Source organism: Myotis daubentonii, chromosome 12 (genome assembly GCF_963259705.1).
Source record: "Myotis daubentonii chromosome 12, mMyoDau2.1, whole genome shotgun sequence".
Classification (NCBI taxonomy): domain Eukaryota; kingdom Metazoa; phylum Chordata; class Mammalia; order Chiroptera; family Vespertilionidae; genus Myotis; species Myotis daubentonii.
The window spans coordinates 35,227,620-35,255,104 of NC_081851.1; the positions used below are offsets into that span (position 1 = coordinate 35,227,620).

The window sequence follows — 27,485 nt, forward strand, 5'->3', positions numbered from 1 at the left end:
AACAGGGGCTGGGGAAGGGGGCAGGACTAGGGCTCTTTCAACTCAAAGATGTCACGTGGAAAGTGTGATCCCACTTTTGTAAAACACGCGAACGTGAGTGAGGATCCCGGGCAGCCATGGGTGCCCAGGCACTTCCAGCGGTTCTATGGGAAGGGAAACAAAGTGGGGGTGACAGCCTCCCAGCCTGCCAGCTGGCGCCCCGAGGGGTTTTCACCCCCATGCCCCCAGGGAGGCGCTCTCCTGTCCAGTGGCCTAACAGGATATTGGCATCAACTAGAAAGAATGCTGAGGTCTTTATGGGCGGCTGGGAGCTGGGCTGGGAGACGATGGATCTGTTTCAAACAGATGTTTCCAGCAGGAGGGGACAGTCTCCCCTCCCAAGTGGCCTTGTCTCTTTCGCTTTCCTTGATGACGACTCCCTTTTCAGGACCAGCCCCCAGAACGGACAATCTGAATGAACAGAGGCAGCCCGGAGCCTGAGGCCTTGTGGGAAAGCTCCTTGCCCCAAGGGCAGAAGAACCTGGGCCCCATCGGCGGCCCTCCCTTCTAGCCATGGGGTCCAGGCCCTCAGACGGGAGCCGGATCGGGGATCCCTTAGCAAACATAACATCAGAAGTGAACAACTTGAATGGGGGTGGGGTGGGGGGAGTGTTGCTCTCCAAGTTGAATGATAAAAGGAAGAAAGAAAAGGGAAAACAAAAAAGACACACATGAGGAAGAAAAAAAAATCTGTTCCCCAGCTATGGCCAGTTTTAACAGTTGACAGCTTTGAGACATTACTTTTTGCAGGCGGCAGAAGGGGACAAGGACAGGCTCAGTCACTGCTGTTCGAGAGGGCTGCATCTGTACATCTACAACCCGTGGAAGGCCGTGAGACAAGATCAGAGCAAGGGTGACGGGCCAGGTATAGAAAGTCACCAGGGCGGAAAGCCCCGGGTGCCTGGCAACAGGGAAAACAAGAACCTCGCCCAGGGTAACTGTTCCTCCCCCAGCATATCACTGGTCATGCAGTGCAGACCCCTGACCTTCCATGTCGCTGGTCGCACGGTTCGGATCCTCCCCTGACCTCTCCTCCCCTGGCATGTTTCTCGTCATGCAGGTTACACCCCCTTGGAGGGGGAACAAAAAAGGGGGCCAGAGAATAGCGTTTAAGCATTAAGCCCCCAGGACAATGAGGTTCTGACCTGCTTCAAATACTACATCTAGGCCTCAGGTGTATTTCAGCTCCAGGACCAGAAAAGCTGCAAAACCAGACAAGCTGGGCCATGGCTGACCTCAGGACCCCCTGCCTGGCACTGACCCATCAGTGGTGACCATGCCCTGATAGGACACTCCTGGAAAGCTGAGGAATATTCTATTGATCCTCCCCTAGGACCTCCCCTCAGGTCCCTCCCTTAAAAGCCCTGTGCTCCCGCCCACTGGAGCCTCTTCCCTCTCGCAGGCAGCTTACCTTCACCCTTCTCTCTCCTAAGCTCCAAGGGGCCTTCTTTTGCTTCCTGAGCCTATTCCTTCTACCGCCCACTTCTTCTATCCCTGTGACTTTCTAAATAAACCTTTTCTTATTGTTTGAGTCTTGGTTCTGAATTCTTTCTTAGCCAGAACTCCAGTGTGGAAGTTGCTGAACCCAGGTCCCGTCTGATCCCCCTAGTCTAACACCTGGTGCTGTTTTCACCCCCTACCAACCGACAGCCTGAGGGTGGGATCAGAGTGAGCCGTAAACACCCCAATCGGGGCCTGCTTCAAGGGGGGAGAGAGGGGGGGAAATGAAGAACCCACACGGAATTTGAGTGCAAAAAATAAATATAAAATTTATTAAAACACCCACAATATTTTAAAGATACCAGGAGTAATACAGTTCACAAACCCAGACGTTTGTGTAAATTATAATAAAATACAAATCAAAAAAGGATACATACTTGCAATTTCTAGGCACCCTAAATTAAATTTACTGAAACACTGGGGGAGAAGAGAGGGTAAGGAGGGGGAGCTCAGGAGGCAAACCAATAAAGTGGGAGGAAAAATATTAACAAAAAAGGTAAAAATTATACAAAATAAAATTATCAGCATAAATTTACTGTACTAAGAATATCTACAGTTTAATAATACACATCCTATTGCCTTGAGACATTGCAAAAATCTACCATTCATCCATCAACCCCAGATAAACTTCATTTCAAGTAGCCACAGTTACAAAGTCAAGACGGAATATTCAAGTATGGTTGTTAAGTTCACCTCCATTGGAAGCCAAGTAACCAAACAGGAATTCAAAGAGAGAAGAAATAAAACACATCAAAAAGCTAGAGGGGCTCTCGACGAAACCTAATGCGTGTATATGGCCACAATAGGGCCTGGCCTCGCTTCTTTTTAAGCTGGAGTACATGAGAAAGAAACAACGTCACTCCTGTTTTTCTCCTCCTTTTTCCCCTCGAAAAGAAAACAAGCGTTGGGACCAAGAAAATTTGGATGTTCAAATGAGCCAAATAGTATTTTTTAATTCCCCGTGTGAAGAGTGACAAGTTATCCCTGAATGATGGGTAGTCAAGATGAGGAGAGAGAGAGCGCGCAAATGATACCGCTACACAAAGCATCCCTGATACCAGAAGAGAAGCAAATGAGGAAGTAGGCCAAATCACTCACTAATTCTTAGGCTAAAGCAACGTTAGACTTTGCATTACGTCTGTGCTGCGGTCTCTACTCAGGGAGAAGCCTACGGCGTCGCTCTTGCCGGCAGCTGTGCGGGAGAAAGGGCCGGGAGCGCCGAGACAGGGCCTCGCACGCAGGGAAACACTTTGCAGGCGTGGGTGTGGGACTGGATAACCTATGCTGGGGGCACGCACCTCAAAAGGTGTTCATTTTGGTCCAGGGTTATGTTGCAATTGGCCGTGTACTACTGTCGATGCAGCTGGCGAATCAAACTAGGGTGTGAGGGAGTCATTTCAGATGACGGCAACGATGACAGAGAAAGCTCCATGAGATGGGCACAGGAAATTCACATTTTACTGAAAAGCAGAACCGAAGAAGAAAATGAACTAAAGCCAACCATGCTCCTTCCTTTAGGCGCTCGGCCGTTTTAACTGCTGAAGGATGGAAAACGACCCCAGGTTCTTCAAGGTCAAGCACATCACCAAATGGACAAGCTGCAGGTATCGGACCCTCACGGAATCTACGTTACCAACGCCGTCACGCTGTCCTGTTTTTGAGGTATTTAAAAAAAAATTATTGTGACAGTGGATGACACAAAATGGAGCTTCCTGTTGAGTTTTTAAAAAACATCAACTTCTGTGGACCCAAGAGGAAATGTAGAATAGCACCAACTAAAAAGCAGCCTCAGTGGCATCGAGTGAGCAAAGAAAGCTCCTTCCGTCCGTCTGAACACGAGGGGTGGCCGGTGAGAGGCAGAAGCGACACTGGGCAGAGGCTATGAGGAGCCAAGGAAGGAGGCCTGCCCACCACGGCCTGGCCAACGCCAGGGGAGGAAGGAGACCCTCTGTCCGCCGTGGCGTGCACAGCACCTGGGGACTCTGAGAGAGGTCTCCGCGGCACCCTGGGCTGCGGGAGAACCTGTGTCCTTGGCTATGAGAATGCCTGCCATGTTGGAAGAGGCAGAAAACCCGAGTCCCCTTCCTGGGGGGGGAGGTGGGGGGAGAAAGAAAAAAGAAACGAAGCCCTTCCTCTCTCTTTAGGCCTGAGAAGACAGAATTGGAACTAGAGCACCAGCCAAGCCAGGCAGGCCGCCCCCCTCCGCAGCCAGGGAGCGAGCTGCCTTTGCGACTTGCCTTTCCGTGTTTGGCCACCAAGGGAAGAACAATGAAACAAAACAGAAATACTGCTCAGAGCAGGTGGTAGCACGGTCAACAGAGGTCTAAGGAGACAGCACCAAAACAGGGAGGGGAAAAGAAGCCACGGGAGACTGGAGCCCACCTCGTTTTTGGTTGGTTGTGGTTTCAGAACCGTGATAGCACCTCAGCAGGTCAGGATCAGGGACAGTCACATTAAAACACCATAGCACCATTTTACTGAGACTATTTCAATTCATAAAAATGCTTCCTAGGCCATAAAGCACAACTTCAGTAACAAAAGGAGAGAGATTGGTTGAGGCACATCAGGGGTGTCGTTCTAATTTCCCACCGGCTTGGCCTGGGTCGGAGATCCGGCGGTGGGTCACGGTCACCGAGTCTGGCGGGATTTTGCGCCATGAGATCAGGCTACCGACGACTCATCACCCGCCGTCCTCACACACCTACTGCTGCCGAGTACAAAACGATTAAGCCCTGCTACTTCTTCCCTTGCGCTAGCACGCCGAAGACCCCCTGCTCTGCACACGACGGTGTCCCAGAGAGGCCGGTGGAAGGACCAAGAAGGGGCAGGTATGACCTCTTTCCACGCACGCCACTGTCATCTCGGCGGGAAGGCAAAGCAGAAACCGAGGCCCTACCAAAAAAAAAAAAAAACAACAACCCCAAATCCAACAACAACAGAAACAGAACACCTCAAAACCCATGACACACCTTCAGTCAAGATTTCCAATGGCCGGATAATGGTTTCTTGAGCTAGCACCAGTTATTTTGTGAGAACCTGCCGCGAAGCAATTTTCATGTTAAAAATCTCTTAGCACAGAACTTTGCAAGCACGTCCCTTGCACACAAAAGGGAGGGGGGAAACAAGAGGAACCCATGGTCAGCGCTGCGTGTGGATGGCGTCTGTGGACGGGGCACACTGGGGGGGGGGGGGCGGGTGTGACTAGAAGACTCCATCATTGTCTGTTGCTATAATATTACTCTTAGAACTTGGTCATGCTGTTAGGTTCTTTAGTTGCAATGGCTTTATTTTTCTTTTCATGATACAAATGTCTGGTTCATCATCTTTAGGACTTAAAAAAATGACAGTGCCAGTAAAAAATAAAAATTTGATTTTTCTCTTTCAGAAACCTTCAGCAGCAGGGGCGGGGGGAATAAAGAGCTGTGCATAGTTCCTTTTTAAATATACGTCTAAAGCATGCTAATTTCAATGACTGAGACTTGAGGTAGGTTATACATGTAGTGTGTACAAATCAGCATGGGCTTGAGCATGGCCACAAGCACCACCTAATTTCTGAAACACCTTTCTCAGGGGATGGGGACGTCCAATGGAGGCTGCCTCTCGACTCACCGCTGCGCAGCCTGTTTTGTTTGCTCACCTAGAAATTGATGCACCGAAGGCTGTGTGAGCTGGGGGCGGGGGCGGGGCACAGACATCACATGCTTTGAGCTTGTACTGGATTCTCTTTTCAGCGAATGGCTTTGCTACCAAAGGGTGGCGAGGGGGGGGGTCTAGTGAACACGCATCGGGAAGACTCACACATGCTAAGGATCAGAATCACCTGGGTTCACTCGGGACCTTCCAAACCAACAGCCGACCCGGGCTTTCCCGGGCCACACCGGCGGTCACATTCTCCAAAACGTTTCGTAAAATATTGTATTTCTTGCTTAAGATCGTTTAAAATGAAGTTTTCAAGGCACCCCCGTATCTACCTACGCACGGAGTCAAACGAGACCTGCATAAAAGTACTGACGCGATAAGCAAAACAGCATTTAAAGGGCCCCACGTCTCCTCAAAACTAGGAAATCAGCATGCTCGTTCAACACTCTGCTTCCTTTCGCTTGTCCAACCGAAGGTCAGAGGTTTTTTTTTTCCTATAAATCTGAGTTCTGAATAATTCTAAATCCTGATAAGCTCTTGGGTATTTATTTCAAAAGCAATAATATTTCATTTTTTTTTGTCCTGTAAAATAAATGCAACTTTACAGAATATGGTAAAAGTGAAGGATAGACAAAGCACGTTAAATATTCAGCTACTATTTACAAGTTTCTCCCACAATTACATGTTAAAACATACTTTTTCTTTTCAAGTTGCTGTTTAAATCTAGGCAAAAGTGCTTAAAAAAATCTTTCCCTATTTACAGTTAAAACCAGACCACATAAATGCTCAGGACGTGACAGCGGCCCTCCCTTGGCCAGCACTCCCGGAACAGTGACCGTAAACCCAACGGGCGGCTCTCAGCGCTCACACAAGGCACCTGGAAGCTCAGGAACTTGCCTCTAGCACCAACATCTGATTGTGACACCCACATCTGAATAAAACTGCTCAACGGATACCTGCTGTTTCTCTCGGGGGCTCGGCTGCCACTCGCCGTGTGGCCACCTTCCCCTCGGGTCCTCACAGAGCCTCCGCTCACCACGCATCCACACGGACACAGCTGCAGCCACTACCACAGGCAGCCCCGGCAATCAACAAGCGGGACCTGCTGTCCACGGAGGTTGCTTCCACCTGCCAGGCCCAACCTCTCTCTCAACCATGTTGGGGGAATTAAGCACCACATTCTCATTTCAAAGAACTGAACGAATGCACCAGAATTTTCTCGAACGAGGGTGTCAAAGTGGGTGGAGAGGGGAGGAAGGAAAGGAGAAAACGACTGAATAGAGAGATGGCACCAATTAGGGAGGAAAATCATAGCTACCAGTTGAAAACGTTTGACTCTTGCGTTTAAAAATCGTTAAGTGTAGGCCCACTCCCCAAATGATAGCATGGGGGGGGGGGGCGGGCTCGGGGGTGAGGCATGCACCATGATCCGACGTGAAAATCCAGGAATGAGGAGAGATGCGTTAACTGCTGTCACACTGGCGTGCCGAGCTCCGAGCTCCGAGCTCCGGCAGGATCCGACCTGCCCCCAGAGCCACGGACGTCCCAGCAGATACTACAGCACCAGGCTCAGCACCGCGCACGGGGCAATGCTGGCTTTTCACAGCTTGGGTTCAACTTCTTGCTTTTAAAGATACAGTAGCCCTTTTTCGGGGTCAGCACGGACTTTGGGGCGTTTTTTAGACATGGCCAATAAGACACATTCCTTCGGACGGGGACCATTCACTGGCTTTCTGACTTGGTGCAAGAGGCTCCGAAGGGCCTGGAGGCCAGCGCCATGGCGAGGTGCTGCCTGGGGAGCCGTGACATCCTGTGACGTGGTAACGGACAGAGAGGGTTCAGTGTGGTGACTAGCGGGCTGGCAGCCGTCCACTTCCAACCTGGTTTCTGGGGGAACCTCCGCCAGCCTCTCAGGTGCCTGGCCAGGGGTGCACCCGTCCTGCCCCCCAACTCCAAGCGGGTGCCTGGAAGGGGGACCCCAGATGTTTTTGTACAGATGCTCCCATCCTCCCGGAGCGGATAGGAGCCGTCCTGAGGGCTCCCTCCCCTGCGGGAAGGCGGGTCTGTCCGAGGGGCGGACCGGGTAGCGACACTCTGCACTTGACTCCTGAGGGGCGGGCGGCGGAGAGCCTCGTCGGCTCCCACGGGGCCAGGCTTGCTGGGCCCAGAAGCCTGGGCAGGAATGAGCACGTCTGGCCGTCCCTGACCATCCTTTACCATTACTATTGTCGTTTTTAAAAAATCCAATAAATACACATTTTAAATGGAATTTAAAACTACTCCTTTGTGAAAGGACACTATAAACTTTCTTTCCATTATTGTGATATACAAGGATAGAGTTTTAAAAACAAGAGAAAATAAAAGCCCCCCAATAAGGGGGGAAAAGCCAATGTGGAGATATAAATATTAAGATCACGAAAAAATCACCCGACAGCCGTAGCTTCTTCTTCAAAGTGCTGGGGAGGTGGGGGAGGGAGGGGCGGGTCAGTTCTGAGGTTTGGACCATAAATACATATATATGCATATCTATATATGTATATATAGATAAGAAGACTTCTGCACCCCCAACCCGCCCCCAGGTGTGAGGGCGAAAGCACCACAGAGGCAGCTCGGGCGGGGCCCGACGCTGAGGTACGCTGGCACCGGGCGCCTAGATCCAGCGGCTGTAGGGACCGGTGACCTTCGTGTAGGCGTAGGAGGAGACGGTGACCGCGGAGTCTGTGGGCACGGCCAGCGCCTGCCGGGTGGGCACGGCCCCCTTCTCCTTAAGCTGGGGCTCGGTGACCACGGCACCCCCCCACTTGCGCTTCTTCCCGTAGAGCTTGGCCTCCTGCTGGCCCAGGCCCAGCCGGGCGGCCTCCTCCTGCCGCGCCCGCGCCCTCTCCGCCAGCTGCTTCATCTTGGCCTCCCAGAGGGCCAGCCCGTGGTTGGGCTGGTTGAGGTTCTTGTGCTGGTAGAAGACCAGCGAGATGCGGGTGGGGTGGCAGCGGTTGGGCTTCTTCAGGGGCGTGGTGGCGTGCAGCTCCCGGCGGGCGCACTCGATGAGGATGGAGCCGTGCGCGGGGGCCACGGCCACGCCGCCGATGTTCTCGTCCAGGAAGTTGTGCTCGCTGTCGGACCACAGCTCCTCCTCGTCCTCGTCCGCGGGGCCCTTCTCCTCCTTCGCCGCCCCCTTGTTGGGGGGCTCCTCGGCGGGCCCCTCCTCCAGGCTGAAGGGGTCCCACAGCTTCTCCTCAGACTTCAGGGCCCCGAACAGCTTCTCGCCGGAGCCCAGGGGCATGCCGAAGGACGGCCAGGCCTTGTCCAGCGGGCCGGCCCCCGGGGTGGGGATCCGCCCCTCCTCCCCTTTCAGGGGGCTCCACAGCTTGTCCTGGAAGCCAGGACCGCCTTTCAGGGCGGAGTTGAAGTCCCCTGCCCCCACTCCCCACGGCTTCTCAGTCAGGCTGGGCCCAGCCAGGGCCGAGGTGCCGTTCCCAAACTTGCAGGGGCTCCACGGTTTGCCTCGCAGATGTCCTCCGGGCTGGGGGGCGAGCTGCTGCCCCTCCCCCGGGAACAGCCCCCACTGGCCCTCCGGGAAGTGAGAAGAAGCCAGGCAGCCAGCCCCAAAAGAACCGAGCTTCTCGGGGACGACGGCGGGGCTCTCCCCGGGAGGGAACACGCCCCAGCTGCCACCGACGCTGTTAGTCCTCTTGGGGGACATGCTTGGGCCTCCTGAGTACTGTCCCCATAGGTGATTGGGCCCGCCGTTCTGAGATGCCTCGGGCAAAGGGGTTTTGCCCATCTTACCAGGGTCTCTGGGTACGGAGTCGGCCGGGACCAGCGGGTCTACTGGCTCTTGCTTGATGGATCTGTTGTAGCAGTTGGAGCTCTGTGCAAAGGGCGAGGGGTCCCTGGACACCGGGTGGAGCTGGGGGGCCTTGGGAAGCAGGTACTCCTTGGGGCCTGGATAAGCAGGCTGCTGGTGGTGAGGAGTGGGGTGGCGGGTGTCCGTGGGAACAGCCTGGCCGGGCAGCTCGGCAAACTCAGCACCACCGTAGGCCGGGCTCAGGCTGTTGTGCAGAGCGTGGAGGTCTGGCTTCTTCTCAAAACTGCAGTTGCTGCCACCGTGCCCCCAGGTGCCAGGCCCCAGGAACTGGGAGGGGAAGACGGGGTTGCCGGACGGGAAGCCGTAGTAGCCGAACGAGGGGAGCGCGTACTTGGAGTGGAAGCCATTGACGGAGGCCAGGCGGGGCTGTGCATAGTAGGAGTGGTAGGAGTACACGCTGCTCATGCTGTAGGGGTCGGACGGCCGGCAGCTGCCCAGCACCGAGTAGCTCTCCACCACCGTGTTGCCGCTGTACTTGAAGGAGCTGAAATGGTTCTGCGGCTCCACCTTGAGCGAGGGCTTCAGGCTCTGCTGGGACAACCCGCCCTTCAGAGACAGGCCTGGGAGAACGGGGGGCAAGACGGAGAAGGAGCAGTTAGGACCACTGCCCAGAGGTTCCTGCTGCACGTCGGGCCGGACGAGGGAGGCTGGCCTTGCTCTGGGAGCCGCACAGCGTGGCCCCCAGACCCGCGGAAGCCGTGGGAGAAGCGGCTCACAGAGCCCACAGCCCGCTCTGCGTCACTTCCTGCTCCCCGCCCAGCGAGCTACCCCAGTCCTCCCTGAAGCACCTCCTCTCATGCCGGCCACGGCAGGGACCAGGCCCAGGAGGCGGGAGGGCCGTCCACCTGCTGCCCCCACAGCAGCCCACGTGCCTGAAGCCGTGGCCCCCTCCAGACTCTCAGCGAGGGAGCCAGCAGCTGGAGGGGAACCCACTCCTCTCGAAGGGTAAGCTGACCTCCTTGCACTTGCTCCCCAGGTATCTCCTACCAGGTATGGCGTCCTGGGGCTGCTGTGGCTACCACGCTGACAAAATTAAGATAACGGGGTGGTCCAGGTGGCAGAGTGGGCCGCCAGGACTTTTCTGTCTGCAGTTCTATCGTGAGGCAGGAAGGGGGCAGTGAGGGAGCCGCCCAGGCCCACCACCCCACAGCACCCGCTCCACGCCCCCCCCCCCCCCGGAGGGTGCCCGCGCCCCACACCTGGGTCCGTGGAGATGCCGGCCAGCTCCAGGGCCTCCTGCTTGATCTTCTCCGGGGTGCTCAGCTTCTCCTTCTGAATCTTCTTCTTCTCAGCTGCCGCCTTCCTGGCTTCCAGCTGCCGCTGGCGGCAAGACTTGGCGGGTTCTGGCAGGCGGCGGACCTCGCGGGGGAAGGCGGTGAGCACCTGGATGGCCCCGCTGCCCACCTTGGCGTTCTGGTTCTCCTCGCTGCCGAACTCGTCCGTGGTGGCCATCTTGTACAGGGGCAGCACGTGCAGCTGCTCGTCCTCGGGGATCCTGCCCACGCAGCGATTGTCTTCCTTGGTCAGGGTGCAGACCTGCCCCGGCAGAGAGGGGACACGGAGCTGGAGGAGCCCCACACGGGGCAAAGGGGCCAAGCATGCCCCACTGGTGACACCCCTTCCCCACGCGGCCCCAACGCCGGGCAGCCGCTCGGCCCCAACGCCAGGCAGCCGCTCGGCCCCAACGCCAGGCAGCCACGCAGCCCTAACGCTCCCCATTACCTCGAGGCCTGCCCACAAAGCACATCTGTCTGGGCTCACAGAGTAACGGCATCACATCTGCCTGGGCTCAGAGTAACAGCATGCTCTAGAGCAGCGGTTCTCAACCTGTGGGTCGCGGCCCCTTTGGCGGTTGAACGACCCTTTCACAGGGGTCGCCTAAGACCATCCTGCATATCAGATATTTACATTACGATTCGTAACAGTAGCAACATGACAGTGATGAAGTAGCAACGAAAATAATTGTATGGTTGGGTCACAACATGAGGAGCTGTATTTAAAGGGCCAGAAGGTTGAGAACCACTGCTCTAGAGCAGCGGTCGCCAACTGGTGGTCCGCGGATGGTCCACTGGTGATCCGTGATGTCCGAAAGGTTGGCGACTGCTGCTCTAGAGCTTTCAAAGCATGTCCATTCACTTTCTCATGTGATCTGAATGATGCCAAGAGGGGATGAGATGACTGGACTGGGGTCACATGGCCGGCAGGGTCCGGGTCAGGGCTGCGGGGTCAGAGCTGGGAGACGTGCCTTGCCCTCCCGACCAGCATTACTGCCCTTGTGCTAGATCTCGCAGCCTCATTATCCTCCTTGCTCTGAACACATGGCCACCTTTTGCTTTTAAAATACTTTTCCTTTTTATTAAAAACTACATATGCTTATTGTAGAAACTCATGCCAGCAAAAAGGAAATAAAAACTTTTTCCATAGTCCCACTGCCCCAAAGTAATCGCTGTAAACTCTGGTCATATAGCATGCACACACTCACCTTCTGGTAATAGGATCATGTTCTGCATGCAGTGCTACAATAACTTCATTTAAAAAAAATAGTATAGCCCAGCTGGTGTTCTCAGTGGTTAATCATTGATCTATGAACCAGGAGGTTACGGTTCCTGGTCAGGGCACATGCTCTGGCTGCAGGGGCCTCTCTGCCTCTAAAATATCACCTATCACTTCATCCCATAGCCGCCTGCATCTTTTCCTCACAGTCTTCATCGCTACCGGACAGCATGTCACATACTCGGGAGGGACTGTGCATATTATTCCTGGCTTGGGAGCCGTACCTGGGCACAGTCAGCATTTGCACAATGAATGAATCGAGAGGGTGTTTGGATTTCAGTCCCAGTGTTCACAGAGACCTGGAACCACACGTTAGCTAACTGGTGTGTGTGTGTGTGTGCGCGCGCGCACGTGTGTTTGCACACTCCAGGTGCCCAAGGGGCTGCATTCTGTAGCATCCACCCGATCACGGAAAACAAGGCAAGCCCTGGCCGTGCATCTGACGCACCTGGTGAGGGTTTTCTCAGGAGCTGGGCAGGAGCAGGCCGTCTGGCAGGCAGACCCAGAGCCTGAGAATCTCTCGGTCCCTCCCTCCGTCAGCCCACCTGCCTGCAGAGACTGGGCGGCCGCCCCCCAGGATGGGCCGGGGGACGGCTTCCTTACCACCGTGCAGCCGTTGTACAGGTTGTGCTGGTCCTTGTGGGCGTGGGCACAGAAGTCCATGCAGGCCGTGACCCCCGAGAAGGGCCGCCCTTCCTTCAGCCCCAGGCGGCAGTCGATTGCTATTTCCTCATTGGTCACCTGTGTGGATGACCGAGGAGAGTTGTCAGGTGACCAGCGGTGAGCGGCCCGGATTGTGGACCTGCGTCGGCCAGGTGTTGGGGAAGGGAGGGGAAGGCTCTCAGTCGCCTCGCCTCTGGGCTGCAGGACGGCGGGTTTCTGGCCGAGGCCCCTGAAGGAATTCTTCTCCTGGGCTACCTCAAGGGTCCCTCACCTGGCCTGGGGCACTTTCCGTGCCCCTCGAAACACATAACATCGGCCCCTGCTTGTGAGGTGCGGTGTGGGTGAGGGAGAAACCAAGCCTCACCAGTAGACACCAGACCGGAGGCGGTGGAGGGGGCTAAAGACCAGGATGCAGGCGAGACAGCCTGGGATGCAGTCAGTGTGGTGTGGGAAGGGGGCCTGATTTATCGAAGAACTGCATCCCCGCTCCACCTCTGGCTGGGCCTCCCCTGCGAGGAGCACAGAGAGCTCACCCCAGGCCCCCACCCCAGGGAGCTGGGCAGAGCTGTGGGTGACATGTGGGCGGAGAAAGGCCCAGGACTCGTACCTGGTTCTGGTAGGCCTGGGGGGCCAGCCGCTTGTACAGGGGAGCGACTTCGGTGGCCAGGTCCTGGAAGCTCTTCCGCAGCACTTCCTCCTGCGGGGAGAAGGGCACCACACGTGTAGAGCAGCCCGCCCTGCGCTGGGCGCCAGCCCGCGCCCCCAACCACCACTGGCTTCCACGGGGAGGACAGGAAGCAAGGTGCCGCCCTCTGCGAGGGGCCTGGTGCCGTGTCTGTCAAGTCGGAGACACTGAAGCTCAGCAGGAAAAGCTGCTGCCGGTCGTCCTGACTGCTGAGCTGCTGTCCGGCCCGCGCTGCTCGGACCACACAGAGACGGCGCTTGCTCCCGAGCGCCCACGCCCTCGGGTAGGGGTGGTGTGGGAGCACGAGCAGTGAGTGCGGTCCCTCCCCCACATCACGGACAGGTCAGGGTGGTCAGGTCTGTGCTAGAAACGCCACAGCCAGCCAGGCCCAGAGCCCGTCCTGAGCCAGGCACACAGGCAGATTTCAAAGCTCCATCCTCCACACCCGCACCACAAGCCACGTGCGGCTATTGATATAGAAGGTAATTTTATTTTTTTAAATAAATTTTTATTGATTTCAGAGAGGAAGGGAGAGGGAGAGAGATAGACACATCAATGATGAGAGAGAATCTTTGATCGGCTGCCTCCTGCACGCTCCCCACTGGGGATCGAGCCCGCAACCCAGGCACGTGCCCTCGACCAGAATCGAACTCGGGACCCTTCAGTCCACAGGCCGACGCTCTATCCACTGAGCCAAGCCAGCTAGGGCTAGAAGGTAATTTTAATTAAAATTAAATAAATTCAGTCCCTCTGTTGCACTAGCCACATTCCAAACGCCCAACAGCTTCACGTGGCTCCTGTACTGGACAGCGGAGAACATTTCCACCATCAGAGAGAGTCCCAGCGGACAGCGCTGCCCTCCATGGAGCAGCAGCCCCCCAGCCACGTGTGGCAGGAAGTTTCAGGTGTCCGGAGGGTAGCGAGGAGGGCTGTGGAAGCTCCTAGCAGACATCGCAGAGTTGCCAGCGAAGGCATGGAGAGTTTTCATAGAAGAAAACAGGAGAAAGAGGGAGGACCACGTTCACAGGCTTAGAAATGGAAGAGTGAGACCAGAGGCCGCCATCCCCGGGGGCACCTCCCTGGCTGCCACCCAGAGGCTGCCGCCAGCACCAGGCGAGGCTCCTAGGCTCTGGGGAGACCCAGGCCTGGGCCTCCACACTGACTACCATTCCCGCCACAGGGCCCCGGGCAAGCCATGCGCCTCGGCTGGGGAGAAAGGAGTCATGTGCCCAGGTCATCAGGGCGCCGTGAAATTAACTGAGATGCCTGTGGGGGCTGGGCAGAGTACCCAGCACTTAGTAGGTGCACAGGAAATGGTAGCTGATGGAACAGGGGAAGCATCCGTGAGAACTGAAAACAATGCGTTTTCATGCCTGGTGACCCCCAGTTCTTGGTGGCCTTGGGGCTCCTGCGTTCATTGAAGGAACTGCAGGTGCTGCCTCGGGGAGAGGGGCTGCTGTCCTAAATAGAAGTCCAGTGTCTCATCGGACGATGAGACCAGCTCACGCAACAGCCTGACAGCCAGCCTGGGAGGAATAAGAGGGTCTAAATCCGGAAATGCTTCCTTCGACTGCGGAAAAGCAGAGCTGGAAGTCTGAGCACAGACGTTCATTTGTGGGGCAGAACCACTGTGCCCAGGGAGTGCCCGCCCGCGGAGCTGGGAGAGCTCTGGGACACCGTGGCTGGGGTCAGGATGCTGCCTGGGAGCCACCAAGGGACCCAGACTGCCTCCCTCGCTGGAGGGAAAACGACAGGGAGCCCCGACAGGCCTGTACCGTGCCTGCCTTTGGAACTCCGAGTGGAGACCACCTCTCAGGCAGCCTTCACCCCGTGGGCGACAAAGGGGAAGTGGCCGAGTGGGTGGCCTGCCCTGGTGCCCCTGGCTCCCACGGCCTGAGCACGCCAGCAGAGGAGGCCCACAAGCCCTCGTCTCGCTGTCACTGGGCGGGAAGGAGGCCTCAGACCTGGAGGCCGTACACGTGGACGCCAGCCCGGTGCCCGAGGAGCAGGCCCGGCACCTAGTAAGGAGGAAACGGGACCGCTGCACGGAGACGTCCTCCCAGCCACCAGGCGGGACGAGGGACGCCCCGGCAGGCCGGGCGCTGCCCAGAGAAGGGCCCCAGGACAGAGGCCCTCTTCCTGCGACACCTCCCAGACCCAGAAAGAGGTCCTGGGAAGGATGAAGGGAAGTAATGACCCTTTAAAAGGGTCAAATTCTGATGAGAAATTGGAATATTTACTTTAAAGAGACGGTTTTAAACCGGAAGAGCCTGAAGCACTTGAAGTGAGAGGCCTAATTTTTCACTCACTGCCCCTCTCCGCGCATTTCCCACTCGATCTTGTTTCTCAGCAAGACAAGGTTAGTGAAAAAAGTAAAGCAAGTTTCCCTTTCTCCATTCGTCTGCGTGGAGGTGTGCTCACCCCTCCTCCCCTCTGCACAATGAGAGACACGGGGGGGGGGGGGGGACGGGGCGGGGCGGGTGCGTGGAGGCCCTGCCGCTCCCGCGAGCTCCTCACCTCTTTGGGGTTGTCCCCTGCGAGGCGGAACTTGCGAGGGGTCTTGCTCCGAGCGTATTTGCAGCCGTTGAAGTACATGCTCCAGGAGCAGCCGAAGGAGAAGGAGGCACCGCAGGTGTTGGGGTCTTTGCCTTGGCAAGCACAGGTCCGGCTGCAACACACATCACGTGTTAGGCATAGACACGCTTGTTTTATTGTTGTTCTAGAATCTTCCTCCTCCCTCGGGGGGAGGCCCTGCGGAGGCCTGGCACCCACATCCTTCTCCACCCTCCACGCCTTTCCCAAATGTCCTCTCTGCAGCCGGCTCGGCTCCCCCTCCTGAGGGCCTGCTGTTGGGAGAAGCACATGGGTCGTCTGAGGAGGTGGGAAGAGTCTAGACCAGCCGTGGGCAAACTACGGCCCGCGGGCCGGATCCGGCCCGTTTGAAATGAATAAAACTAAAAAAAAAAAAAAAAGACCGTACCCTTTCATGTAATGATGTTTACTTTGAATTTATATTAGTTCACACAAACACTCCATCCATGCTTTTGTTCCGGCCCTCCGGTCCAGTTTAAGAACCCATTGTGGCCCTCGAGTCAAAAAGTTTGCCCACCCCTGGTCTAGTCAAACACCCAACAGGTTTACACTGTGTCTGAACTCCGAGGTCCTCACCAGCTCTAACACAGACCACGCTGACAGGGGAACGGCGGGAACCACGGGGTTTGAACACTCCTACCCCCTGCAGGCCCAGCTGCCGACAGGCCTTTAAACACACACTGACGTTCCAATTCAAGCCCTAATACAACCCAGAAACAACCCGCATGCTCCTCCACCGGGGGAATGGACAGGCGAATGGTGGTACGGCCAGGCAGCGGAATACTATGCAGCAGGGAAAAGGAATGAGCTACACCCACAGGTGATGTTTGGAAACGCTGCGCTGAGGGAAGAAGACAGACTGAGAAGGCTGCCCATTTGTGTAACATTCTTGCCTTTGCAAACCCATAGGGACGGGAAACAAGATTGGCGGCTGCTGGGGTGGGGAAAGGGCCTGCGATAAAGGGGTCCCGGGGGGTTTGTGGACGACGGAACTGTTCCGTATCTTGATTTACGATGGTCATGGTTACATGACCGTAAACATTTGTCAAAACTCTTCAAGCTGTGGACCTCAAAGAATGAATTTTATTGTAAGTAAAAATACCTTAATCTAAAAAAAATGGGGGGGAAACCCCCCCCCCCGATAAGGCAGTGGTTCTCAACCTGTGGGTCGCGACCCCTTTGGGGGTCGAACGACCCTTTCACAGGGGTCGCCTAAGACCATCCTGCATATCAGATATTTACATGACGATTCATAACAGTAGCAACATTACAGTGATGAAGTAGCAACGAAAATAATTTTATGGTTGAGTCACCACATGAGGAGCTGTATTTAAAGGGCCAGAAGGCTGAGAACCACTGCAGTATAAGGAGAGGTTTTGTGAATGTGATGGATGTATACTAGTGGGGCACTTACACACTTTTCTGTTACACTCAGAGTCGACCGGGGCACAACAGCAGAGCTGAGCCGCGTCGACAGGCCCTCCCCAGCCAGGACGGAGCCCAGGTGGGACCCGTGGGTGAGCACTCTCCCCACCCAGGCCTCACTCTGCAGGACAGACAGGGCCCTGGAGGGAACAAGGCTTCCCCCAGGGCTGCCCGGAGCCCCTGCACCTGCTGCCCGGGCCCTGCCCACGTACTCGTCGTTGAGGCCACATCTCCGGCTGGTGGGGTTCCCGTACTTCCGGAGGGTGTCGGTGAGCTCCTGGTAGAGGGTGTCCCCCAGGCTGCGGGGGATGCCCTCCCAGGCGAGGATGAGGATGACGATCACGGCGTTCTGGCAATGGTGGCCCGCCCGGTGCCGCACCAGGCACAGCAGCTTCTCCTCCAGCGTGTGCCTGCGGATCACCTGCGGGGGCGTGGGCGGGGCAGGGGCGTTAACCACAGTGGGCCACACACCCTCCTTCTGCCAACCAGACCTGGGGGGGCAGGTCTTTAGGGCAGCGTCCTGGGGGGTCACCACCACAGAGGCTGAGATCGTTGTAATAACAATAATTATTACAAAAGCTTAGCTATTCATGATTTACATAGACTTAGGAATACAGAGATAACACTGTAAGGCAAAATCTGTTGAGAATTTTGTCGTCCTAAAACACTTGCAGAGAAAATGCTGCACGTCTGTATGTTTCTGGTTAAAAAACAAGGACCACGGTGCTGTGGGAAACCTCAAAAAGCTAAACGGACAATTCCCACAGAACTAGTCCACTCCACGCCCATGACTGGGAACCGAGAGCAGGGACACGGACAGGTACTTGCCACCCGTGTTCCGAGCAGCTTCACTTGCCACAGCCAAAGGTAGAAATGCCCCTGCCCCAGCCTCGCCAGCCCGTTCCAGACGGGACAGGAACACCAGGAGCTCCGGGCACACAGAGGGGGCAGGGGAGTCAAAGAGTCGGCCACAGCGGGCCCAGGCTTGGGGGAGACGCCATCTCCAGCTCCCCCTTTTCTTCTCTCTACAGCCCTGACCACGGGGACGGGATGAGTGGAGTACCATGGCTAGAGCGGTCCCGAGGCAGCCCAGGGTGCCAGGCCGGCATGTGCACAAAAAGAGGACAAACAGCTGAGGCTGGAAGAAGGGACCCCGGCCGTGCGCCAGGTGCCAGCTCTGAGGTCCTGGCCAGTGGCCGTGTCGGCCTCCCCCCCACACCCAGCCCTGGAGAGTGAGGCGCGGCCGGCGCGGGGTCACCACTCACCCACTTGGCGATGGGGCAGCCGCGGGAGCTCTTCCCCTCCTTCCCCGTGTAGATGACCTTCTCGATCCGGATGGCTTTCCCCTTCTCTCCATACCTGCAGAGGGAGGCAGAAGCACCAGAGCTCAGAGGAGCCAAAGGAGAGCAGGCGAGCTCCGTGGGTGCCTAGTGACTGCAGGGGCCACGGAGGAGAGAGAGAAAGTGTAAATGCTGACTGTGTGCTAAGAGCCTCTGGGGACAGAGCGGCCATGGCCAGGCTCCCCGGGCTGCTGGTCTGTCATGCCCAGCTCCGTCCAGGGAGAAGGCCAGCAGGACGCCCCCAGTGATGGCCTCCGAGCCTCCAGGAAGGTGGTCAAGCCAAAGGCCAAGCGCAGGCCTTTGTGTCCAGCCCTGTGAGCCGAGTCACCCCGAGAGCTATTTATAAATTCAACAATCGAAAGAAAATAAACGGGGAGACCCTTGTTGTGCTCCTTCCACATCCCCTGGCTGACAGTTGAACATGATGCGGACCACGGAGGCAGGAGGAGTGAAAAGGACACACTGGCTCCGCGATGCCCTTGGACAGTAAACACGCCTGGCTCCCCACACGCTTCTGCTGGCCCCGCACACGGGCACACACGCGTGGATGCTGAGGCCGTCTGGTTAACCAAAGCACCTTCAGGGGGGATGCAACCAGGGCCCCGGAGCTGAGCTGACCTGCTCGGGGCCACGCAACTTCCTGGGGGGAATGCTGCTTAAGGCGCAGTCTTGCAGGTCAGACAGACTGGGCTTGAGTGGAAGCCCAGCTACATTCCTGCTGCAGGGACTGTGGCCAAGTGACAGGACTTCCCCAGGCCTCAGTTTCCTCATCTGCAAAATGGAGATGAGGTGACTTCTTCCTCACGGGCTCGGGAATCCGTCACGTGAGGTAATCCACACGAGCGCGTTACTTAAAGTGCTTTCGAGTTCCTGGCACCAGGGACGAGTCCAATAAACATTAATTATTCTTTTTAAAAATATATATATTTTATTGATTTTAGAGAGGAAAGGAGAGGGAGAAAGAGATAGAAACATCAATGGTAAGAGAGAATCATTGATCGGCTGCCTCCTGCACGCCCCCCACTGGGGACCAAGCCCGCAACCCAGGCATGTGCCCTTGGCCGGAATCGAACCCAGGACCCTTCAGTCCGCAGGCCGACACTCCATCCATTGAGCCAAACCAGCCAGGGCAACATTAATTATTCTTAATAATGTAAGCAGCCATCTTCCTGAATTGTCTTACTTTTAGTAGCTTTTTAGTTTCAGGTACAGGATCATATCACCTGCAAATAGTGGTCACTTGCCACCTCCTGCTTTCCACGCTTTATGCCTCTATTTCAGTCTCTCGCCTCTGCTGGGCAGCTTCCGACTGCCAGCAGGCATCTTCGCTTATTTCCTGACTTTTCCGGAAATGCTCCCAACCACTCACCGCTGAGCATGAAGCCCACTGCCTCTGGGATAGACACAAGGACCTCCTGACTTTGAAAGGGTCTTCTGTTCTAAGGATTTTTAATCAAGAATTGATTACCTTTACTAACCAAGGTCACCCCCAACAAACGTAATCACATTTTAAAAAATGTTTCAAGAAAGAATTGATTCCTTTCATCAAATACATTCCTAGCATCCGAGGGGAGAGATGATGGAATGGTTTTTCTCCTTTGGTCAATTAGCATGGGATGCTATTTTAACAGACTTCCTAAATCAAACTGCCCTTGGACTGCTATAGTGAATCCAATGTGGTCACAGCATATTATTTTAGCATACGATTTCATAGAAGGGAATGTTATCATGGCTATGGCAGTACACACTGTTAACATACAAATACAATTACACATATAGTCTGTCTCACTTACTCCACATCTAGACATCTCTACCTCAGAAGTAATTGTGCAAATGAACCAAGATTGAGGCACAAGATATTCATTGTTGCATCAACCAAAAAAAAACACACCACAATCAGAAACAACTTAAGTGTCCAGCATAGGCCTGGCTCAAGAAAATACATTTCCATGCAATGGAAAACCATGCAGCCATGTAAAAGGACTCGACAGAATGACATGTACAGCATGGAAGAAATTAAGGGGGAGGGGGAGCAGTTGCAAACTGTGGGGATAGCGTGATTGATCCCAGTGGGTTCACAATTTCTTTATGTCCATATGCATATCTTTGTAAATGCTCAGAAAAAACTGAAAGGTAAACGTTTCTTTTAAGTTTCTTCCGGGAAGGCGAATAGCTAGAGAGCTTTATTCACTCTAAACGTTTTTTTAAAAAGGCCTTTTATGGACATGTTTTATTTTTGTAATTGGAAAAGAGAACGAGCAGTTTTAAAACCTGATCTAAGGTTTCCCTGAGTTCTCTACTTCGCGCAAGGTCTCCGTGAAGAAGCGAGAAGCGTTCCTGATAATTCCCACATTAAAATGCGAAGGCCGTGTGAGTCCCGTACAGCACGTGCTGCTTGCAGACAGCACGCTGGGCGTGCACAGCGCGGCCTGGCTCAGGAGGACAAGACCGGAGGGTCCTGCTTTTGTGTGGGTCCCGGAAAACGCTGAATCCAACAAGATTTATCCGGAAGCGGCCCGCGAGGGCAGAGGCTGGGCGCTCGGTGTGTGCTGGGCGCTGTGGGAAGAGCAGCCGGGGTGACCGCACTGCTCCCACCGGTCGGACAGGAAGGATACGGGGTTCCCCACGGGAGGGTGAGCTGAGGACACTGGCGCGGGCTTCCCCGCCATCCCACCCTCGCGAGGGCGCTTCCTGCGTGGGCCTCCGATTCCAGAGCAAACAGGAGGGCCGAGCACTGAATGCTCAGCTAGACGTTCTTAGAACAACCAGAACTGTCTCCGTGTTTAAAGAGAACCAACCAATTCCAGATGTAATTCTTTTTTTAATTTAAATGTCTGACTCTCTGGCCTATCATGAAGAGGCCCTTTTAGAAATACAGATGAATTCCCAGACCCTAAACTAAGTCTGCGGGACGAGGCTGAACGGAAACCTTATTCCCCGGGGTAACCTGATCATCCCAGCCAGTGGCTCTCCAAGGCTGTGCCAGGACCAGCACCACCTGCAACCCAGGGAGGATTGCAGGTCCCCGGGCCCCACTCCAGACCGTGAGGTTCGAGGCTCGGGGCTGGGGCCCCACCATCTGTGCTTTCACAAGCCCTGCAGGAGACGGAAGCACATTTACGGGTGAGAACCACTGGTCTAAAGTGGTCCTTCTTCAGGGTTCCCTCTGTCACACAGTGATGAGACCTGCTCCCTCCCTCCCCCCAACACTGCGAGGAACAGGGCTGGTTCTTAATTCATAGAATGAACATTTAGTGACCCCCTAGGCCAGTGATGGCGAACCTATGACACGCGTGTCAGAGGTGACACACGAACTCATTTTTTTGGTTGATTTTTCTTTGTTAAATGGCATTTAAATATATAAAATAAATATCAAAAATGTAAGTCTTTCTTTTACTATGGTTGCAAATATCAAAACATTTCTATATGTGACACGGCCCCAGAGTTAAGTTAGGGTTTTTCAAAATGCTGACACGCCGAGCTCAAAAGGTTCGCCATCACTGGGCTAGGCTGTGCAGGATCCCCGTCCAGCCAGAGGCCATGTGGCTCGGTGTGCACACTGCTCCTATACGGGTCTGAAGGACTGATTGCAGCCATCAGCGACCGTGAGGAGCTGGGGAGCCAGGAGGTACGGGACGCGTAATAAACTGGGATCATATTTCAGGGTTCCCTTTAGACTCCCCCTCCTTTCTCCAAATCTTTACCAGGTAAGCTAAAAGCACCAACGTCTCTCTGATTCCAGTTTGCTTCCCCTCCTGCCTTTGGCTAACTCCTGGCAGTAGAGCGGCCCTGCAGAGAGAGGGGGAGGGCTAGGGAGAGAGACAGCTTGAGCCATGCACCAACTGGACCCCCGCCTGGTTATTCTCAGCAATCGCTCACTCCCCTTCTTCTCCCAAAGGCAACTTAAGAGAGATGTTTATGTGAGAAATAACAGGGGATGGAGTCAGAGGAAAGGTGGGACAGACAGACACGATGTTGGAACACAGGATGCAAACTGTGGGCTCTTGTGTGTATTTTTGCGATGAGCCTGGGACATTTCATCACATGAGAAATCCAGGAAGCTAATGAGGTCTCCTTAGGGTACTGTCAACAGGACTCAGGAGCGACCCTGAACAGGACCCCATGGGCCAAAGATCCCTCCTACTGGGGGTGCACCAGGGCACACAGATTTGGCTCTGGCTTACAAGCAGCCAACATAAAGACGCACACGCAATCTGTTGCATGATTTACAGGGTCCCCAAGATAAAAATAAACCAGTTGCTGAGGAAAACCACAAGTATTCCTGGTCTTGAGAGGAATCCCTCCCTTGAATCAGCTTCTGAAGAATCTATGCTTGGCTGTTATTTTTAAAGCAGGGGGTGGGGGGGGGGGAGAGGAGAAAAAGGGAAAACCTCAACTTTATCACTATCTCTTAATCCTTGTTTCAAAAACACAGTCTTTTACAACTGAGAGTTATTTAGACAGCTATCTATAAATCTCATACATTTGCGACCAAGAAACACACACCTCAAAACTGTCCCAGATCAAACGTGTACATTTGCTGCTGTTGTTAAAGACTTTTAGAAAAAGTTTCTGAGAGAGAGGAAGGGAGAGGGAGAGAGAGATAGAAACATCAATGATAAGAGAGAATCATTGGTCGGCTGCCTCCTGCACGCCCCCTACTGGGGATCCAGCCTGCAACCCGGGCATATGCCCTTACTGGAATCGAACCCGGGGCCCTTCAGACCACAGGCCGACGCTCTGTCCACTGAACCAAACCAGTGAGGGCTCTGATGGGCTACTCTGAATTAAATGCTTCCAGATGGTACAGGATAAGTGAGAGTGATGACAGCAGATGACAGTCCTCCATCCATCTTACCTTTTACTCATTCAGGGATGCTCGGATTTAGTTCAAAATCAAGTTCCCTGCTATATTAATGACAGGATTCGTCTGGCTTCCCTGGTCAGACAAAATTTGGTTCCCAAATTTGTGGAAACTTACGAACCACTCAGCCTCTGCCCCCCGCCCCGCCACCCCCACATATATATGAATAAACATTTATGTCTACACAATCTTTGCCTTTACTATTGAAATACTAATGCTTGCCGAAACCGGTTTGGCTCAGTGGATAGAGCATCAGCCTGTGGACTGAAAGGTCCCAGGTTCGATTCCGGTCAAGGGCATGTACCTGGGTTGTGGGCATATCCCCAGTAGGAGATGTGCAGGAGGCAGCTCATCGGTGTTTCTCTCTCATCTATGTTTCTGACTCTCTGTCTCTCTCCCTTCCTCTCTGTAAAAAATCAATAAAATATATTTTAAAAAAAAATGAAATACTAATGCTTGTTATTAAAAAATGCAGTCAGTACATGTGTATGAGGGAAGCACTCTACGCAGTACTTACTAATAAACACTAAGTGTTTTACCTACAATCGATCCAGTTTACCCTCACAACTCTCCACAGCGTGTGCACTTCTGTCAGCATCTCCATTTTGCAGATAAGGAAAATGGGTCCCAGAGAATTTGAGTGACTCGGCAGTAAGAGGCAGGGCCAGTCCAGCTCCAGTGGCCACATGCTCTCAACCCCTGCGCTATTTCACCTCTCCATATACTGGAACTCAGAGCACTGAACATCTGCTGTGGACACCTACCCAGATTTTAAAGTCTCTATCCATACACACTGCTTAAAAAACAAAAACAAAAGACAGTTACTGAGTAAAAACCCGACAGGCTTGAGTTTGAATTGGAAGTGTCAATATAAATTCATGATGTGTTTAATCACCAAACAATGACAAAAATGAAAAACCTAAACACACATCTTCGCTCTTTCTACTGAAATGGTCCAGAAACAATGAGAACCCCAGGGGCAATGAGCGTGCCCAGCACCCAGAGTCTGTTTTCTAAATCCTTTTATCCCACAATAAAAAGAAGCAGGGTTTCTTGGGTAAACACACAATGTGAGCCCAAAACATGTCATACGAGAAATCAAGAAAGCTATTCAGGACACCTAGGATCATGTCGAAAGGACTCAGGAGGCAACCACTGGCCAAAGATGGGACAGTACATACCTCCTGAGGTGCAAAATACCACCTATAAAGTAGTTTTTTAAAAAAGAAAGAAAATACAATCTGATTCTGATCAAGCCTTTAGCTCTAACTACCAATTTACATACAGCACGTAGGGCAGAAGACCATGTTAAACGATACCACGGAAAGCTAGCGGCAAAATCCAGACCGTGGGAAACTCTACAGGACATACAGCCATTCAACCACATTTCTTCAATAAACTATTTCAAGAAAAAGAGAGAGGAAAAGGGGGGAGGGGGACCCATGGAGGGCAGACCTATAGAAAGAAAGAAACCCAGAAGTAATAGGGGTGAGAGCCCTAACTGGTTTGGCTCAGTGGATAGAGCGTCCGCCTGCGGACTGAAGGATCCGGGGTTCGATTCCGGTCAAGGGCACATGCCTGGGTTGTGGGCTGGATCCCCAGCAGGGGGTGTGCAGGAGGCAGCCAATCAATGATTCTCTTTCATCATTGATGTTTCTTTCTCTCCCTCTCCCTTCCTCTCTAAAATCAATAAAAATATATTTTAAAAAAGTTGGGGTGAGAACCCCACATTCAACTTTCCTCAGTCTGAATATCAATATTTCTTGATATCCAAGGCATGAAAGTGCGAAGTGCTCAAAATCCATCTTCTACTAACAGCTCGCCCACTTCTCCTTGGACACCTGCGCATCACTCACCGCTCCTCCATGAGCTCCCGGATAGAGGCCACCGTGGGGCCAGATCCCAGGTGAGTGTAATACGGACCTTCATCTTTCTCCACTATGTGTTCTGCAGAAACACAGAGGAAACATTAATTGGAGACACCAATTCATCAACATTCATTTGTTAAGACAAACCACCAATAGGAAAATTAATGGTTACATTATAAAATAGGGAATTAAAATGGCTTATAAACATGTGACAATGTGTTCAACCCCATTAGAAACGAGGAAATACAAATGAAAATCACAACGAAATACCATCACATACAGGCCAAATTGGCAAAAAATTAAAAATATAATCATGTTGGAATTTAGTTTATCATTGTACATATTCTAGACCAGGGGTCAGCCAACCATTCCACTCCAGGTATCTACCCATATGGACTGGAACCAAGGACCCAACAGTATCTGTACGCCCACGTTCATAGCAGCATTATTCACAAGAGCCAAAGGCGAAAACAACACAAGTGTACATCAACGGATGAACCAATGTAGCCTCGCTGTACAATATTACCCTATGTAATAAGTGTAATATGCAAATCAACCGAATGGCCAAACAGCGGAACGACCATCCGGACGACCATCTGGGACCACACTATGAAAGTCACTGGCGCCAGGCCAGCCAAGGCGGGTGCGATGCGATTGGTCGGGGGTCTGGCCATCACCCTATGATCGCCCCGCAGAGGGAGGCCCAGGCCACCGACTGGCGGGCTGTGGCGGGTGGGCAGGGCCTCCCTCTGCGAGGGAAGCCCGGGTCCCAGGTGCTGGAGGGAAGCCGGTGCCAGCAGCCGGGGGAGGGAAGGCCTACTCTTGCACGAATTTCGTGCATTTGGCCTCTAGTTCTCCCATAAAAAGGAATAAAGTCTGGTGCTTGCTACAACATAGATGAACCTTGAAAACATAATGCCAAGTGAAATAAGCCAGAGACACAATAGGGAAAATATTGCATGATTCCACTTATATGAAATATGCAGAATAGGCAAATTCATTGAGATAAAAACTAGAGGTTACCAGGGGCTGGGAGGAGTGGGGAAAGAGGAATTATTACTTAATGGGAGTGGGGTTTCTGTTTAGGGTGATGAACAGGCATTCAAGCCCTAACCAGTTTGACTCAGTGGACAGAGTGTCGGCCTGCAGACTGAAGGGTCCCGGGTTCGATTCTAGTCAAGGGCACATGCCCAAGTTGGAGGCTTGATCCCAGTAGGGGGCGTGCAGGAGGCAGCCAGCTGATCAATGATTCTCATCATTGATGTTTCTATCTCCCTCTCCCTCTCCTTTCCTCTCTGAAATAAAAAAATATATATTTTTGTATAAAAAGGCTTTGGAATCAGATAGTGGTGATGGCTGCACAATATTGTGAATGTAATTAATGCCACTAAACTATACACTTAAAAATGGTGGGAAAATGGCAAATTTTATGTTATGTATATTTTACCACAATTTTAAAAAGAAAGGAAAAGTACTGATTCATGCTACAATGTGGATGAACCTCAAAATCATTATGCTAGCCAGACACAAAAGATCACATACTGTTTGATTCCATTCATATGAATAGGTAAATGCACAGAAACAGGAAGCATTTTGGTGGTTGCCAGAGGCTGGGAGGAGGGAGAAATGGAAAGTAACTGCTTCGTTTAATGGGTTTTTATTCTGAAGTGATGAAAATATTTTGGAACTAGACAGGTGGTGGTTATACAATATTGTGAATGGACTAAATACCACTGAATTGTTTACCTGAAAATGATTAATTAATGTAAAGTTCACTAACATTTTTTTTTTAAATGAAGAAACTATTGATTCACACAACAACATGGATGAATTTTAAATAACCTTAGCTAAGTGAAAGAAACAAGACCCAAAAGATGATGTAACAGTAACTCTGGAAAGCAGTGTTTTGACTAGATACTTTAAGCCTAAAAACAAAAAGAGCTTTATACAAATACTGAACTACGGCTGGGAAGTTCGTTTCATGTCGAAGGAGACATGGCGACTAAGTGCAATGTGCTGTCCTGCACTGGGTCCTAGAACAGAGAAGAGGCATTAAGTGAGTTTTAAAAATTGAGTTTTAAAAAGGCACCATAATTACGCGAGACATTTATATCAGGGGAAGCTGGGTAAAGGAGGGAGAGACAGGAACTCTCTGTACCAACTTCGTAACTCTTCTAGAAACGTAAAACTATGTCAAAATAAAAAGTTAAAAAAACAAAAACAAAAAAACGACACAGGGGCCCTAACCTGCTGACCAGGTCCCAGAGGACATCTTGGCCACGTGCGGTAAAGCACGTACGAGGGTTTTCACAGCAACACTATTTGCAGGAGTCAAAACTGGAAGTGGCCCCTCGTCCAGCAACAGTGGGACGGATAAATGAAAAGTCGCAGAGTCAGCTAAGGGCCCCATCCAGCCACGAGAACTGACAGCTCGCAGCACCGTGGCTGAGAG

General features: G+C 53.2%; 1 protein-coding gene across 7 annotated transcripts in view; it reads right to left on the minus strand.

The window, feature by feature from the left end:
• Nucleotides 1-1,782: 1,782 nt before the first annotated feature.
• The window catches only part of TET3 (tet methylcytosine dioxygenase 3), an 86,806-nt gene continuing 61,103 nt past the window's right edge, over nucleotides 1,783-27,485 (minus strand). For all 7 annotated transcript variants that reach the window (XM_059659393.1, XM_059659392.1, XM_059659394.1 and 4 more), the window contains 8 exons: nucleotides 25,022-25,112; nucleotides 18,227-18,320; nucleotides 17,174-17,382; nucleotides 15,462-15,612; nucleotides 12,867-12,956; nucleotides 12,200-12,337; nucleotides 10,243-10,579; nucleotides 1,783-9,603 (listed from right to left, as the gene is read on the minus strand). In XM_059659393.1, coding sequence (XP_059515376.1) covers nucleotides 7,829-9,603; nucleotides 10,243-10,579; nucleotides 12,200-12,337; nucleotides 12,867-12,956; nucleotides 15,462-15,612; nucleotides 17,174-17,382; nucleotides 18,227-18,320; nucleotides 25,022-25,112 — 2,885 coding nt within the window. In that variant the 3' untranslated portion in view covers nucleotides 1,783-7,828. The remainder of the gene's footprint in view (nucleotides 9,604-10,242; nucleotides 10,580-12,199; nucleotides 12,338-12,866; nucleotides 12,957-15,461; nucleotides 15,613-17,173; nucleotides 17,383-18,226; nucleotides 18,321-25,021; nucleotides 25,113-27,485) is intronic.